The sequence below is a fragment of the Ostrinia nubilalis genome, chromosome 13 (assembly GCF_963855985.1).
Source record: "Ostrinia nubilalis chromosome 13, ilOstNubi1.1, whole genome shotgun sequence".
Lineage (NCBI taxonomy): Eukaryota > Metazoa > Arthropoda > Insecta > Lepidoptera > Crambidae > Ostrinia > Ostrinia nubilalis.
The window spans coordinates 9,511,516-9,528,631 of NC_087100.1; the positions used below are offsets into that span (position 1 = coordinate 9,511,516).

Here is a 17,116-nt window from a genome sequence, read left to right on the forward strand (position 1 = left end):
AAATTCTACAAAATAATGCGTTTATTATTCATTTTGCACATGAATATTACATTTCTAATTGTCAATCCACCATAAAACCTACAACCTAGGTTCTATTCCGTACATTGTGATGAACAAACAATACCAAAAATATTTTCCAGTCTATGTAAATTGGTGTTAGTATATGTATTACTGTAAGTCAAACTATCGTATACAAAATTATAGATGTAAAAATAACCATGATAGGCACAATTCATTCATATTATAAGCGATGCTTATTAAATATTGGATCCAGATCAAATTTTTAACATGTCCATGTATTTACAACTTAAATGCTTATTTGTACGACCTCGATTCTACGTGACAAGAAGCCTTCCCGACTGAGTAAACTAGCAGCCGTGAGTTTAATTGAATATGGAAGACCTATTGGGTCTTGTAGCCATAAGACTATGTAAATAGTCATCAGTTTATTTTGGATTACACACAAATTACTTTCTGAAGCGAAATGTTATATCTTTGATCGCTTTCTCGCTATTGCGTCTTCTACAGCTTTGAGTTGTTTGAGCAGTTCTTCTCTTCTCGACACCGATTTCTTAGCCGGCGCTGGGTTTATTGGCGAAGTGGCTCCTCGTTTCTTGCCAGAAATATCTGAAATAAAAACAATATTCGTAAACAAAAAAATATGATAAAGTTACTTAATTTATTTGTTTGTACGAGTTTAGATGATAATGAACGTGATTATATTGATAGTTCCCAACATGTTCTTACCTTTATCATCAACTGCTTCGTTTTTACTTGTGACTGTCGAGACTGCAGCAGCTAACCCAGCAGCACTTGCTTTCGCATTTAATCTGTAAAACAATTGACTGCTAAATCTTCAACTTGAATGGCTTCACTCTTCTCGTGGCGTTTGCGCACAGAACGAATTCTTTCGGGTATAATATCCGGATTTCAATAGTTTAATTTTGAAAAAATCAATGTTAAAACGACTTTTATTTACTTTTTAATTTCAAAGTGTGGCCGAGTTAACAAATTGTGCATATAAATAAATTAACGAATTGAATGAAGAGGGAAAGGAGTTAGGTTATAATATGTAAAACTAGTGATTATCACTATTTGTAAGAACTTACCTAGGTCTAGCGGCAGCATTCAGAAGCCTCGCGTGCCGCGCTCGCCTTGCTCCCGAACTGCCAGACGATGACGACGAGTGCGATTCGCTCTCGGACTCGCTCGACGATGACGATGATTCTGTGAAATGAAGTTAATTAATTATAGTTCTTGCAACTTACGAAGGCGAGTGTACTTTACTTGTGTGTGTGTACGTGCACATGCACATAACGATAGTATAATGTCTATCAAAACTTTTGAAAAACGTACAGTAGCGAGCCACCACACATGTAAAGCTCACTTGCCTTCGTGAATTGCAACAACTACAATATTATAGCAGCCCTAAAAAGTTAGTTGGGTTAGCTATATCGAAAGTTGAGACTAAGACTAGGCGCAGACCACCGATTTTTAGTTGGCCGATAGTAGGGCCCGATTTTAATTTGTATGAAGAATCGGCCAAATCAAATCGGTGTAATGTGCGCACTTCCATACTGATCAACTGCCCGACTAAACTATCGGCCGACGAAAAATCGATGGTCTGCGCCTTGGCTAATGCCCTAGATGACTTGACATTGTCGTCAATTAGATTTATAGTTAAAAGCAAACAATTACCTGAACCTGATGATGATGACCTTGAGTATTTCTTCCTATCTCTATTTCGGCTGGATGCTTTGCTACGTCCGTATGGATCCACTTCATTCTGTGCAAAAAAGAAGATTGTAAATACGATTGTACTTACACTCATAGCAGACCTTTGCTTAGTTTGCAAATAGATGGAGCCATGGATGTTTTTGGTAACAAATCAAGTCATTTTGATCGGGTGAATCGCGACAAGACCTTGACTGAACTTGAACTTTTACAGAAGAAAGAAGTGCAAAAATAACAGGAGGCCGAATCCGTCTTCTAAATTCCCAGGTGTAAGATAATGTTTGCACATCATAACTTGTATGAAGTGGCGTTTCTTCCGTCTCATGGTGTATCCTGCAAAGTCTCTACCTTTTTTTATATTTTATTTTGTATTTATGTAAATAAATTGATATTTTATTTTAACTGCAGCGTCCTCTGTTGCGCGCCTTTTTGCCAGGAAGTCATACGAATCGACACGAATTGTATAATATTTTATATTGATAAACCGTCACTGTCAAATGGGCGCTTAATTGGCGTAATAACCCCCATGTTGGTACCCGCTGAAAACCAGCTTCGTGACTTGACGACTTGTGTGTGTCATGTCACGATTTTCGCTGAGCTGGCGCCTTTTCAGCATGGCTCAGTAATATTTAACCTCTGTACATGTATGCACATAAATGTTAATGCTGAATAAAGGTATTCTATTCTATTCTATTCATTTACCTTATGCCTATGTGAGGCAGGTGGCGGTGGGTTAGCAGACAGCTGCCTCGCAGCAGCGGGCGAGGGCGCGCGACGTCGCGGCGCGGGCGGATTCATAGCAGTCGCGCGCGCAGACGCCATGCGCCGCTCGCGCACTATCACCGATGGCGACAGTCTGTATAGCGAGGAGTTAGGTTTTATTGTGGACTCTATTTGATAGAAGATAGAGTCTGCGCAAACGCTGAACTCTATTTGATAGAAGACAGAAACGTAGCGCGCGCAGACGCCATGCGCCGCTCGCGCACTATCACCGATGGCGACAGTCTGTATACCGAGAGGAATATTGTTTCATTGTGGACTCTATTTTTGATAGAAGATAGAGTCTAGCAAACGCTAAACTATATTTGATAGAAGACAGAAACGTAGCGCGCGCAGACGCCATGCGCCGCTCGCGCACTATCACCGATGGCGACAGTCTGTATAGCGAGGAGTTAGGTTTTATTGTGGACTCTATTTGATAGAAGATAGAGTCTGCGCAAACGCTGAACTCTATTTGATAGAAGACACGAGTACGTAGCGCGTGCGGACTACCACCGATGGCGACAGTCTGTATACCGAGAGGAATATTGTTTCATTGTGGACTCTATTTTTGATAGAAGATAGAGTCTAGCAAACGCTAAACTATATTTGATAGAAGACAGAAACGTAGCGCGCGCAGACGCCATGCGCCGCTCGCGCACTATCACCGATGGCGACAGTCTGTATAGCGAGGAGTTAGGTTTTATTGTGGACTCTATTTGATAGAAGATAGAGTCTGCGCAAACGCTGAACTCTATTTGATAGAAGACACGAGTACGTAGCGCGTGCGGACTACCACCGATGGCGACAGTCTGTATACCGAGAGGAATATTGTTTCATTGTGGACTCTATTTTTGATAGAAGATAGAGTCTAGCAAACGCTAAACTATATTTGATAGAAGACAGAAACGTAGCGCGCGCAGACGCCATGCGCCGCTCGCGCACTATCACCGATGGCGACAGTCTGTATAGCGAGGAGTTAGGTTTTATTGTGGACTCTATTTGATAGAAGATAGAGTCTGCGCAAACGCTGAACTCTATTTGATAGAAGACACGAGTACGTAGCGCGTGCGGACTACCACCGATGGCGACAGTCTGTATACCGAGAGGAATAATTGTTTTATTCTCGACTCTTATTTGATAGAAGATAAGAGTCGTAGCGCGCGCAGATACCATGCGTGTCTCGTGAACTATCACCGATGGCGACAGTCTGTATACCGAGGGGAATTATTGCTTTATTGTCGACTCTGTTTGATAGAAGATAAGAGTCGTAGCGCGCGCAGATAACATGAGTGTCTCGTGAACTATCACCGATGGCGACAGTCTGTATACCGAGGGGAATTATTGTTTTATTGTGGACTCTATTTGATAGAATATAAAGTCGGTAGCGCGCGCAGATACCATGCGTGTCTCGCGAACTATCACCGATGGCGACAGTCTGTATACCGAGGGGAATTTTGGGCGTGACGTGCGTATGCGCAGTTAGGCAGTGCGTATCTGGCATAGTGATTGATGAAAGTCAAGGGGTTGTCTATAACTAATTAATGGCCTAACTGAAAAAACGAATAGTCCTATTCTAACGTTTAAAATTTATCACATGTAAATCAATCAAAATCATAGTCATATTCAATATGAAATTGAGAAATGCCAAATATTGGTCTAAATTGAAAAAAAAAAATATTTTCAATAAAGTTTTTCATAAAAAATCAATCAGTAAGAGGGTTAGGTCCATATTGGTAAATTAAAATCAAATTACTGGCCAAAACAGGACCAATGAAATCACTAAAAAAAATATATTCATACACAAATAATTTGGAAAAATAGTTGCACCCAAAACCTCAAACTGCAATCTGGCTATCTAACAAACAAAATTGTACGCAGAAAAACAAAAACCCACCTCTGTCTCGACGAAGAGGATGCCCTTCGCTTGCGTCGTGCTCCGGGAGACCTCGAACTTCGGGAGCTGGAATTTGAAGAGCTGTAGGGTCAACGGGACGGGGGCACACGCACTCCATGCAACGGACGCAAACGTATGACACGACCATACACGGGATTATCACCAATGGTGTATGTACAAATAACGCCCATTTTACGTCGTACGCGGTCCGCGATCACTCACGCACACACACAACAGGCATAAAGCGAAACCCAGTGAATAACATGCATGTTAATGACAGTTCAGATGAGATCAGAGTCCGAACACCGAAACACGTTAGTTATGAAAGCGAAACCCAACGGCGGGGACGGGAGGGAGACGGGGAGAAAACTCAAAATTAATAAATATAGAATTAATCAAATAATAATTTTGACAGGATAAATCTATAAACATTTTCTCAGTCTATTTTTACTAATAAAATTTATCTTGTATTTATGTAAAATATACTAAATAACATACAAATGGGAATGTTGCGGTTTTCAAAATATGTACTTAAATAATCAAGTGGCAAAATAAAAAAAAACAGGCTATGCAATAAATAATTTTCAATGTTCATTCACGGCTTAACCAATAATAACTGAGCAATCATTATCCATTTTCAAAAACTTTTTATTTTAGTGCATTAAGTGGTCAATATTTTTCTACAGTGAAAAATTTGATCAAAATCCGGCAAATCGAGCGTAAAGCTTGTAAAATCATGATAACTATTGAGACACCAATCGTGAAAAAATGAAAAGTGAACAAATTGCTCGATCTACTGGGTAATCTTTTCATCTGACACATGGCGATTTAGATTAGGTTTCACACAGATAGAACTTTAAAATTAACATCTGATTCATAATAATTATCACGACAGCGAGTACACATAATCACTCCTTCAAACCGCATACTATCGTTTGGTTTTGCATTTTCGCCCAAATTCAATATGGTTCAAATATGACAATCTATTTTTCTCCAACCAAAGGCACATCACGCGCCCAATTCAACAACAAAATGACATGTCCCAGAAATAAAAAAACAAAATCTATCCGTGCAACCCAATCTCAACCGCCGATCCGATGCTCCTCACATTCCCAAACGTACCTTGTAGACGAGTACGAATCATCAGAGGAGGGCGGGCGACGTCGTCGCGCGGCGGGCTCCTGCCGCATCCACGGGTCGGCCCACTCGTCGCCGCGGCCCTCCCGCCCGCGCCCGTCTCGCCCCTCTCTCCCCTCGCGAGTGTCTCGCGGCTCGCGACCTTCCCGTCGCTCTACTTCGGCCCGTTGGACTATCACTTCGCGGGAGGAGCGCAGACGTCTCTGTTATGATAAATATGAAATAAAATGTAAAACAACCAATTACTTTATTGGTGAAATAAGTTTTCAATAAGTTTGAAATCAAAGACGTGAGTACGTGACGTCATAACTAGTTTCTAAAAAGGACATAAGAGTAGGCGCACACCGTTGATTTTTAGTTGGCCGATAGTTGTGCACGATTTTAAATTGTATGATGAATCGGCCAAATGGAATCGGCGTAGCGTGCGCACTCCCATACATGCCCATACTGATCAACTGCCCGACTAAACTATCGGCCGACGAAAAATCAACAGTGTGCGCCTACTCTAAAAGTTTTTGTTTTTGTTATGCATAACAAGGCAGGTATTTGACCACAACCGCACCTGATGTTAAGTGGGATGCAGTCTAGAATGGTACATATCTGTAAGTGTAAGTCAATTTTTCATTTTAATTTGAGTGAATGAGGGTTTTCGCGTTTGAAAGATCCGCTAGATGGCGGGACTCCACGTCACGTGTGGGGTCTTACTGCTGCGTGATTGGTGGATTTTGACATATCTGTCAGAGTGGCGAGCGCAAGAAAGAAGGATAATGCACCTGCATAGTTACAACGATTGGAAATCAACAGTTTGGCTTGCCTTACAATGGTTGAGATTTTTTACTAGGACTTTGTACCAGTTGGTAACAAAGTAGTATATTTACCTTGTGATATGCATTGGGGTCCTGCATTTGCGCGCGCTCGTCGTAGTGCGGCGGGCGCTCGTACGCGCGCTCGCGCTCGTAGCCTCGCTCGTGCTCGTAGTAACGCTCGCGCTCGTCCGCCGGCCGCGGGTACCGGCCGCGGTACATCGGCGGCGCGCCGTATGCCCTACTGGATAAGGTATATTTTAAAAATCATCATTCGTAAGTAGATGATTTTCCAGTAGATGCAGTTTATGTTTGTTGCTTAGAAAATGGCACATGTTTTAGCTAGGTTCTGACGTGGGTTGCTAGTGGCGTGTATAGGCCTACGTAGAGCTGTATACATAAGGGTACGCGTGCGCGATTGGATATTGTATCGATTAATGAAGTTTAAAAAATATGGGGCCCAATATAACCAACGGAATAGACCAGCTTCGCGTAGGGGCGTGGGTCCCTAGTGGCGTGACAAAGCTTACATTCAGCAACGTGACGCGTGTTCGCGTGGCGGCTACGCACTCACAGAGACGTCGGCGTACACCACACCAGTTCCGCTTGGGGCACAAAATATAACAGAAGACAAACTCCATACTAAACGCGCTCGAGCCACGCACACATAGACACCGCTCTAGCAAGACTGTCTTGGACGAATGCGAGCGCGACGTGGCGCGACAGACGTTCGCCACACGTTCGCTGTGGTTCGCTTGAGTCACGCGCCGGTCAACCGCCTGTGATATTATTATTTTGTTTTGCGAAATTGACGAAAATGAGTGAACCAAAAAAGTCGTATTATAATTGTTCGGTATTATGCTTAAACTCATCATTAAATACCGAATTTTCATTTTTTAAATTACCAGTTGATTCGGGGAGGTAAGTAAGTTATTTATTTGAATTTCAATTGAAATTGAAAGCCAACTCAATTATTAGGAATATCGAATTGTTTTAGAGAGGTTTTAGGAATTATTGGATAACTAGCTTTTGCCCGCGGCTTCACCCGCGTGAAATTTAGTTTGTCACAGATCGTCATAAATTATAGCCTATGTTATTCAGGGTTATAAACAACTAGCTTTCCGCCCGCGGCTTCGCCCGCGTGGAATTTTGTCTGTCACAGAAAAACTTTATCGCGCGCGTCCCTGTTTCAAAAACCGGGATAAAAACTATCCTATGTTCTTTCCCGGGACTCAAACTATCTCTATGCCAAATTTCATCAAAATCGGTTGCGAGGTTTAAGCGGGAAAGCGTAACAGACAGACAGACAGACAGACAGACAGACAGACAGAGTTACTTTCGCATTTATAATATTAGTTGGATAAACAATAATACTGTAAAGTTACATCAAAATCCGTTCAGTAGTTTTTGCGTGAAAGAGCAACAAACATCCAGACATCCAAACTTTCGCATTTATAATATTATATAGTTGGATAATAGTGTCAACCACTCAACTAAATACTAATTCCTTCTCGTGTATTTGTTTGCAAACTATTACTATAATAACGTACTAAATATAAATAAGTATACGTGGATATCTGTTATTGTCTTTCTTGCATAGTATTAAGAGTAACATTTTTCTATCATAACGAAATAAACGCAACACATGACAAGACAACCCTAGCGCGACGGCCGAGCGTGCGAGGGAGAGAGGTATGCAAAGCGAGGTACATACATGAGTTTACCTTCTGTTATATTTTGTGCTTGGGGCGTGTGACGCTATTGACGCGGTACCTCTATAGGTAAAGTAGGCCTATACCTACGTTTAGCAGCAGGCACGTACCTATAGACATCAGGGTCTCTATGCGCGGCATCATGCGCACGCGGCGGCGAGGCTCCCACGGCGGCGGCTGCGTACGCCAGCTCCGCATCAGGGTCATGCACCACGCCGCCCACTGATAGATGGAGCTTCTTCAGCTTTTGATGTTGCACTCACGAGCATACACCAGCCCGCGTGGGGCATGAGCCTCTATTAGTGCAACGTATAGCCCTAGGTTTAATTGGCAGCAATACATGCTCGTATCCGATAACCTGTCCGCGATGTGCTGCACGATCGAGTGTATCGATTATTAATCGACAGCATTGGTTGCTAAGACAATATCGATTGCTAGCTACGTACCTGTACATATCAGGGTCTCTATGCGCGGCATCATGCGCATGCGGCGGCGGCTGCGTAAGCCAGCTCCTCGTCGGGGTCATGCACCACAACGCCCACGGATAGATGGAGTTTCTTTAACTTTTGATGTTACACACGGCGGCGCAATACACCAGCCCCGTGTGAGGCATGGGGACCTTATTAGCGTAACCTATTGTAGGTCAATAAGGGTTATAGATATAGCTACATACTTTAACTTTTGATGCTGCACGGACGCCGGCAGTGGCATACACCAGCTCCTACATTCAGCTAGCGGCACTCACCATTACACATCAGGTCTCTGAGCGCGGTGTATATCGATTAATAATCGATTGTTCAAAAATAGGGTCCTACACCTACCTATACACATCAGGGTCCCTATGCGCGGCGTCGTGAGCACGCGGCGGCGAGGCTCCCACGGCAGCGGCTGCGTACGCCAGCTCCGCATCAGGGTCATGCACCACGCCGCCCACTGATAGATGGAGCTTCTTCTCCTCGAAGTCCATGTCTTGCTCTTTACGCTTGTTCGCTATCCGGAGCATCTGTTGGGGAAAACATAAGTTCAATTTAATCACAGGACATTCTATAAAACATTATGTTGGTTAGTTTGGTTACCAACTTTTAGTTGTGACGTCGTAAAAGACTTATGACGTCACAATTTTACGCTCTATTGAGATCGATAGGCTAATGACGTGACTTATTAAATGGTAGTGCAGTGACCTCTTTAGCTGTCCGCAGGCCGCGCTCCCAAGCGGACTCGGGATAGGCGACGTCTTGGGGCGACACGACGCGACGCGGACCAAGTTTAAATTATGTCCAACAACGCACAGTGTGTTGACCTCTTTAATCCGTGTCAAAAATATTTAAAAAAGAAATAAATAATGACGTCTTTAGCTGTCCGCAGGCCGCGCTCCCAGGCTGACTCGAGCGGGGCGACGTCACAAATTGGTCTAATTGGTCTGCGCCGCGTCGTATCGCCCTGTGACGACGCCCCGCTCGAATAAAAGGTCACAACTTGTGACCTTTTATTCGAGCCAGAAAAAAAAGAAAAATACCTCTTTAGCTGTCCGCAGGCCGCGCTCCCAGGCTGACTCGGGCGGGGCCACGTCTCGTGGCGGCGCGGCGGGGTAGGGCCCGCTGGCCGGCACGCCGCGGACCACGTCGAACATGTTGTAGTTGCCTTTGTCCGTCACGCCCGGGTGGAGGAATCTGAGGGGAAATGATAGTGTTGTAAACGCTAGGCGATTTGGAACCTTACAAATGACATCACAAGCTTCGAATTTGAATTAGTTGTCAAATGGTTCTGAATAGCCAACCTACTTGTTCCCACTATAAGTCTGGTCTGTGTGCACATAGAATTTTGTCTAATGACGCGCGTAATTATATTGCTGTCGCCCTCGCACACTCACTGCGGGCGCCGGTCGCACAGTCGCGACAGCAATATAATTACGCGCGACCGATAAGGATGGGTAGCTTGGGGTCATTGGACAAAATTCTACGTGCTCACAGACCGGGCTTTAGTTGAGTAATTTAGGCGAGTGGTGAGTAATTTTAGTAGCTAAACGTGTCCGAACAGCACAAATTAGTAGGTTTAGATCATGCTAGAATCGCGATCAAGAGTCGTAAGTTATAATTAACATATTTAATTCATAACAAGAAATAGTAAAAAGACTTATTAGAAAAGGTCACGTATTGATGTCGATAAACTAGTAGTACATTTAGTTTTATGCTTACACAGCACATAGCAATGTGTTTCTCGTTCTCAGGTACACTATTAGTCTACATAGATTAATTATAGAAATTCAAACTGAAATCGATAAATGAAATACACAAAGTAAAATGTGTTTGAGGGTATTGAGGTATGGTAACCAAAAGCTATGAATATTATTACCTGCAGCTGACGCCCCAAGTACAGGCGCCCCTTGAGAAGAATCGGCACACGGGGCGCGGCTCGCTCTCCTCGGGGCGCCGCTCCGCCTCGTCCGAGACTTCGCCCTCTTCCAGCGAGAAGCTTGACCTGTCCCGGCTGTATTCTAACCAAACGCTATAAATTTATCACCTGCAGCTGACGCCCCAAATACAGGCGCCCCTTGAGAAGAATCGGCACACGGGGCGCGGCTCGTTCTCCTCGGGGCGCCGCTCCGACTCGTCCGAGACTTCACCCTCTTCTAGCGAGGAGCTTAATCTGATTCTAACCAAACGCTATGGATGTTATTACCTGCAGCTGACGCCCCAAGTGCAGGCGCCCCTTGAGAAGAATCGGCACACGGGGCGCGGCTCGCTCTCCTCGGGGCGCCGCTCCGACTCGTCCGAGACTTCGCCCTCTTCTAGCGAGGAGCTTAATCTGATTCTAACCAAACGCTATGGTATTATTACCTGCAGCTGACGCCCCAAGTACAGGCGCCCCTTGAGAAGAATCGGCACACGGGGCGCGGCTCGCTCTCCTCGGGGCGCCGCTCCGCCTCGTCCGAGACTTCGCCCTCTTCCAGCGAGGAGCCGCGCGATCTGCGACCGGCTTTTATTTCTTCTGCAAATATGCCATTTGAGGTGACATTCATTCATTCATGCTCGGTGATGGTGGACCAACAACAACCAAAATTGGGTTGTTGACATTATAAACCAAGGCGCACAGTTAAAAAAAGAAAACACAATTCTATCCTTGAAGACCTAATTATTTGAGTTTAATGTTAAAATACTATTTTTAGCACCTTTGATACCATCATAAAATCATAATCAATCAATTGTCGACTAATGCTCGATCTATCCCTAATTTTCAACCGACTTCAAAAAAAGGAGGAGGTTCTCAATTCGACCCGTATGTTTTTTTTTTTTTTTTTTTTCTATGTTTGTTACGCGATAACTCCGCCAATTATGAACCGATTTGAACAAATCTTTTTTCTGCGTATAGGTAATACCTCAAGGGTGGTCCCATTTAAATTTAATAATAGAAAAAACAACCCCCAAGGGTGGAAAATTGGGGATGAACTTTTTTATACGCAATATCTCCGCCGATTATAAATCAATTTGAACGATTATTTTTTTGTTGAATAGGTATTATCAAAAGGGTGGTTTCATGCGAATTTGAAGAAAATATTTCACCCCCAAGGGTGGAAAATTGGGGATAAACTTTTTTATACGCAATATTTTCAATTTTTAGTTTTTTTTTGTGTTCACGCATTTGAAGTCGGTTTTATTTTTTTTAAAAGTTATTAAGTAACCTCAATGAAAACAAAATTCCTTTAAAAATTAGGGATTGATCGTAAAAACAGGCATAAGTTGCTTAAAAAGTGACGTCAGCTTGTCTTTGGCATGTACAAAATCTTAAGGAAGAGCTGTTTATACAGTTCATAAAACCCATGTTACCTCTTTCAGATCCTTTAGCACTTGCATCTCCATTTGGCTGCTCATTCTGTTTGGGCTCTATACATTCTCCTTCCTCTGCTTCAAAGTCTAGTTGTTCCTCCCCATCTTCTGTATTACTTGTTTTTTCTTGAGGCACCTAATTCAAAAATAATATTTCTAAAATGAAACACTATACTGCACAAGCCACTGACTGTAGGACCAAATGAAGCAAGTAACTTGGTGAAGTTTTAGAAAGTAATTTCTAAATAATATAAGGGGTGCTTCTGTTTACATTGATGCCAGTTTCTTGCTCTGTACCCTTATAAAAAAAACTAGTGGTTTCAAAAATTTTATTTTGTGAAAAGGCTAAGATGTCCTGTTAGTTGCATAATTAAATTAATTTGCTTACTTTTTCCAGTTTTGGATGATCCAGTTTTACACTCCCACTATCAGATTTAGGAGATGATTGTGTACTGGTTTTATTGTTTGCATTTCCATTTATATTATTTCTACTATCTGACTTTCTTTCAGGTGATGATTGAGGTAATTTTCGCTGTAACAAAGGAAATCAATAAAATTAAGTAACAATTACAAAATAAGTACATAATATGCCTAATATACCCGATCAAAGGCCAATGACAGGTCGCACGACCCATGACAGTTCATGCGACCTGTCATTTCCCTATGATCGCGCCGTGATCGCGCCGGCGATGGCGATCTGCAAGCGTTGAAGCATTAGATAAGCTGTTAAGTCTCACCTTTGGTTCCTTTTCTGAATCGTCTGGTCCTACAGAATCCAAATCTGATACATCAGAGAGGTCTTCATGACTAATATTAAGATCCTTCCCCTCATTCTTTTCACTTGCAACTGATTTACTCTGAGATTTTCTGTCATCTTGATCAGATTCCATCTCACCTAAAAATAAATTGATGCATTTAATGTTTTAAAAAAATATATTTCATTGCTCATCTTTCTGCAATATAACATTACTTTCTCACCATCAGAAATTTCTTCAGTAGCAGGATCCTTTGTACTAGCACGCTTGTTGTACGAAGAACTCCTACTTGATTGACTTGACTCTGACCTACTACGTGCTCGAGGCATTGAAACCATCTTCTGCTCTGCTTTGGTATGCCTCCTCCATTTATCTTTTGGACTCCAGGCATTTTTATTAGCTACTGGAGATCTACGAGGTGATGATCTCACCGATGACCTATCTGGTGATGGACTAGACGATGGTGTCCGAGGCTCTCTCTTCCTTAAAGGCTGTGTGGGTTGTGATACAGAATCAGGGGATACAGGACGGGACGTATTGACAGGTGAGCCAGGGGCAGAACTGGCAGGGCTGCGAGGAGATTTGGGGCCTCCACCAGTTGGAGGAGGAGATGTGTAGTCATGAGGCCTCTCCGGTGAGCCAATATTTGAACCTACGTCACTTGGGGATTTTGGAGCATCAGGAGATTTTGGGGCAGCTGGTGATGCTGGCATGGAATTCTCAGGGGAGTTAATGTCTGAATGAGCACCGCTCAAGTTGCCGGGAGATTGCGGTGGTTTGGACGTGGATCGCATAGATGGTGATGGCGATCTACTTTCTGGGGAAGGAGAGCGGGGTCCATTGGATCTCGGCGATGGTGGCGATTTGGGAGGTGACTTTGGACCTTTTTTAGAGCTTTCACTTCTATCTGAAGAAGAACTTCGTCTACTTCTTGAACTGGAACTGCTACTACTCGAAGATGATTGGGCTTCCCCACTACCATCTCGAGAGTCTTCAGAATCCATTCCTGAAATCAGACATGATTGCATGATGATGGTTGTTAATAATTGTTTAACACCCAACCCGAAGCATATTTAATTTTATTGTTTTACACTTGCACTTTGAGACACCAATACAGAGACTTAGCAAAAAAAGAAATTATTGATTGTGAACAAAGAAGATTTCCATGTCATGTAATCTAACTTCACATAATGCAAATCTGTTACATCTGAAAATTTTAATGCTTCAACTAACAAATCCTCAAGGTAATAAAATAGAATAATTTTGTGCCAAATAGTTAAGTCTCTAAAATGGGGTATTTAATTGCAAAATCAGTTTCAATCACCTGAATACATTTTTGTTAGTAGATAAATGCACACAAACTTTCTCAGAAAAAAGCAATTAAACTTGCATTATCTTTTGCATTGTTATCTAAATTGAAATCATACAAAAAATTAAGCGTGTAAATACAAGGAATTGATAAATCTAAAATATTTTTTTTTATTTTACGAGAATTTCATTGCCATAGTTTTACATTCAATGAAATTACAATTTATTATGAAAAAACTTATAAATTAATAACAAAGTACAACTTTTACTGCATAGACCTGGTGTAATAAACGCAAATAATTATGCAAATGATCTGGGAAAATCACTGCATGTTACCTGGATCAAAATTGGCCATTATTGATCAATGTTTTTAAAATTTATTAGGCAAATTGTTTGATGTGAACGAAGTCTCTGATTTATTGCTACGTTCAGATGTATATTGAAGACATCCAGCCTTACCTTGCAGATGACGCCTCGACGCCAGAATCGGTGGCACTTTAGAACACTTTTCATATTGCAAAGACTTTTCAACTTTATAATCACAACACAAACGAAACTTGGGTCTGTCACATTTACTTGTGAACAACTTCTTACAACGATAACTGACGAAAACTTAGTAAAATCAACACTACTTCAACATGGCTGTGATACAGAAGGAAATATATGAACATAATAAATAATCACTTTCCAGTACTTCCGGAGGGTTAACTTACGCCCTTACCTTAAACGAGATGGATTAGACGGTAACTTTCTTGCTGATTCAAATAATTAACAAAAAAATCCTTAAAAATGCGCCGCAAGAGAGCTTTTCTCATCGAAGCGAAGTCATCAAATTCCATAAACTAAAGAGTACGCGCATCAAAAAAAGAAGGGAGGAGCCGTCAAAAGTTTACACATAGGGATGTCTATATTTCATTCAATTGAAGTTGAGCTCTGTTCAATTTCTAGTAGCTCGTTTAATCATTACTAGCGGCCCGCATCAGCTTCGTACATTCTGCTGTAATTTAATAAATTACTTTTAAAATCATCTGTATTTTTTATTGAGGTGTTTAGTAAGGAACATTGCCACGTCACCTATTTATATTTTTCCATTGTGCTCTTGAGTTGTTTTGTGGATTTTTAAACCAACAAATTGGCATAATAATGACATTCTACTGTTTGGATCTTGACATTAATCTGCATTCCGTTTAAACTTTTTCCTGAACTGCGCTGACTATTGAGATGAGATTCTAATGAATCTTCAATTTTGATTGATTGATTGAATGAAAAATATAATAAGATTATAAAATTCAAAGTTAAATTTTCTTAGACAACATTAACATTAATTTAGTGGTGCAGGTGCAACAAAGCGCAAAAGGACCCATTTTGAAATTACCAATTACGTTTAGCCACTTGTCAAGGGTTGCAGAACGATCACACATCGAAACAATTCAACTTGCAAAAATAAAGTACAAATAAAATTATGCTTTACACTCATAGTGAATTTTTAATCTACTTTTCTACTTACTCTTATCTATCGCATTGGGATAACCTGCCCCCTTGCAACTTGTCTAAAGTTGCACATTTTGATCAAATTGAAAATCAAATCCGTCAAAACCCCATACAAAAAAAGGCTTTTCAACCATTTTACGGCTGGTTTGCGATTATAATGTGCACTTTGTCTAGACCCACTGAAATAATGGAAAAATGATTATTAATGAAATAAATAAATATTTTTTTTCATTGCTGTTTAACCATTTATTGATAATAATTAAAAATCAAAAGTTTTAAACTTCTGCAATCACTCCAATAAATTATATTTGTCGGCGCCGGACACAGATGCTGCAAATTATTATTGATGATTAATAGTACCAATCTTAATATTATGTTATCTGTATACATCTGTAGAGCGGAAGGTTTGTGATTCCTAAACGTAACACCCCACTGATGCGCAGAAAAAGATAACTGTCAAATCAGTTATGTCATGTCAAGTGTGAGCAGGCGGCTGCGAGGTTATCTTTGAAAGCGTGTTGAGTTTGGTGGAACGTTAAATTGTAGGAAAAGTGATTGTCAACCATCCAAGATATTATCTCCTTGCCCGTTAACCCACGCCAATGGAGATTCCACCCTTAGAGTTCCTTCTGATAGAGACCCAGTGCCTTTATCAGAAGTGGGATTCGAAGGGCACTATTCAAAGGAGATAAATCTTTCAGCATGCACACCTACGCTACGCAACTCATCAAGTTTTACATGGAGGATGCTGACTCAGACGTTGAGAGTTGGGGCAGGTTGACGGAAACTATTGTGATTGACGTAAACTGGAAGGGCCTTTGTGAGTGAGTGAGTTGAGGGGGCCGGGCCAAGGGCGCCCGGGCCGCCCTGTTGCCGTGGTTGAAGGGGCTGTTTACGCCCGGGCCACGCTGGTGTAATGTTGGTTTCCTGGTCGCACGGCTGCATGCCTGGATCAGCAGTAGTAGTGGTGCGGTTTGAGGTAAATGGTTGAAGGAGCCTTGGCTTATGCCTTGCGCGTCGGGCCATGTTACCTAAACCCTGGTTTCCTGGTCGCATGGCTGCATGCCTGGATCAGCAGTAGTAGTGGTGCGGTTTGAGGTAAATGGTTGAAGGAGCCTTGGCTTAAGCCTTGCGCGTCGGGCCATGTTACCTAAACCCCGGTTTCCTGGTCGAAGGGGCCTCACGCCCGGGCCAGCTGTAATGTTTTGGTTTCCTGGTCGGGCTTCGCGCCCGGGCCAGCTGTAATGGTTTGGTTTCCTGATCGAGGGTCATCACGCCCTGATCAGCTGTATTTATTGTGATTCTACGATATGATATTCGCACGCTCTGTAGTCAGGAATGGACGAGCTGTGATAATGAGAAATTGAATGTTTACAGATGGACAAACCCTGGACTAAGCGCACGAGGCCGTGCGATAGTCAGGCTGGCCGTGTCGGCGCCGGACACAGATGCTGCAAATTATTATTGATGATTAATAGTACCAATCTTAATATTATGTTATCTGTATACATCTGTAGAGCGGAAGGTTTGTGATTCCTAAACGTAACACCCCACTGATGCGCAGAAAAAGATAACTGTCAAATCAGTTATGTCATGTCAAGTGTGAGCAGGCGGCTGCGAGGTTATCTTTGAAAGCGTGTTGAGTTTGGTGGAACGTTAAATTGTAGGAAAAGTGATTGTCAACCATCCAAGATAT

At 42.2% G+C, this 17,116-nt stretch overlaps 1 protein-coding gene across 1 annotated transcript; it reads right to left on the bottom strand.

Annotated features, from left to right (window-relative positions):
• Positions 1 to 3: 3 nt before the first annotated feature.
• Positions 4 to 14,744, bottom strand: LOC135077311 (zinc finger CCCH domain-containing protein 18-like). The gene is made up of 17 exons (XM_063971842.1): positions 14,389 to 14,744; positions 12,845 to 13,627; positions 12,604 to 12,761; positions 12,255 to 12,398; positions 11,867 to 12,002; positions 10,880 to 11,030; positions 10,395 to 10,547; positions 9,559 to 9,712; positions 8,864 to 9,045; positions 6,406 to 6,571; positions 5,513 to 5,730; positions 4,391 to 4,456; positions 2,437 to 2,590; positions 1,699 to 1,786; positions 1,110 to 1,227; positions 748 to 830; positions 4 to 627 (listed from the first exon to the last, which is right to left on the bottom strand). Exons 2-17 carry the CDS (start codon positions 13,623 to 13,625, stop codon positions 488 to 490), a joined length of 2,892 nt encoding a protein of 963 aa, XP_063827912.1. The 5' UTR covers positions 13,626 to 13,627; positions 14,389 to 14,744; the 3' UTR covers positions 4 to 487.
• Between the last annotated feature and the right edge of the window lie 2,372 nt (positions 14,745 to 17,116).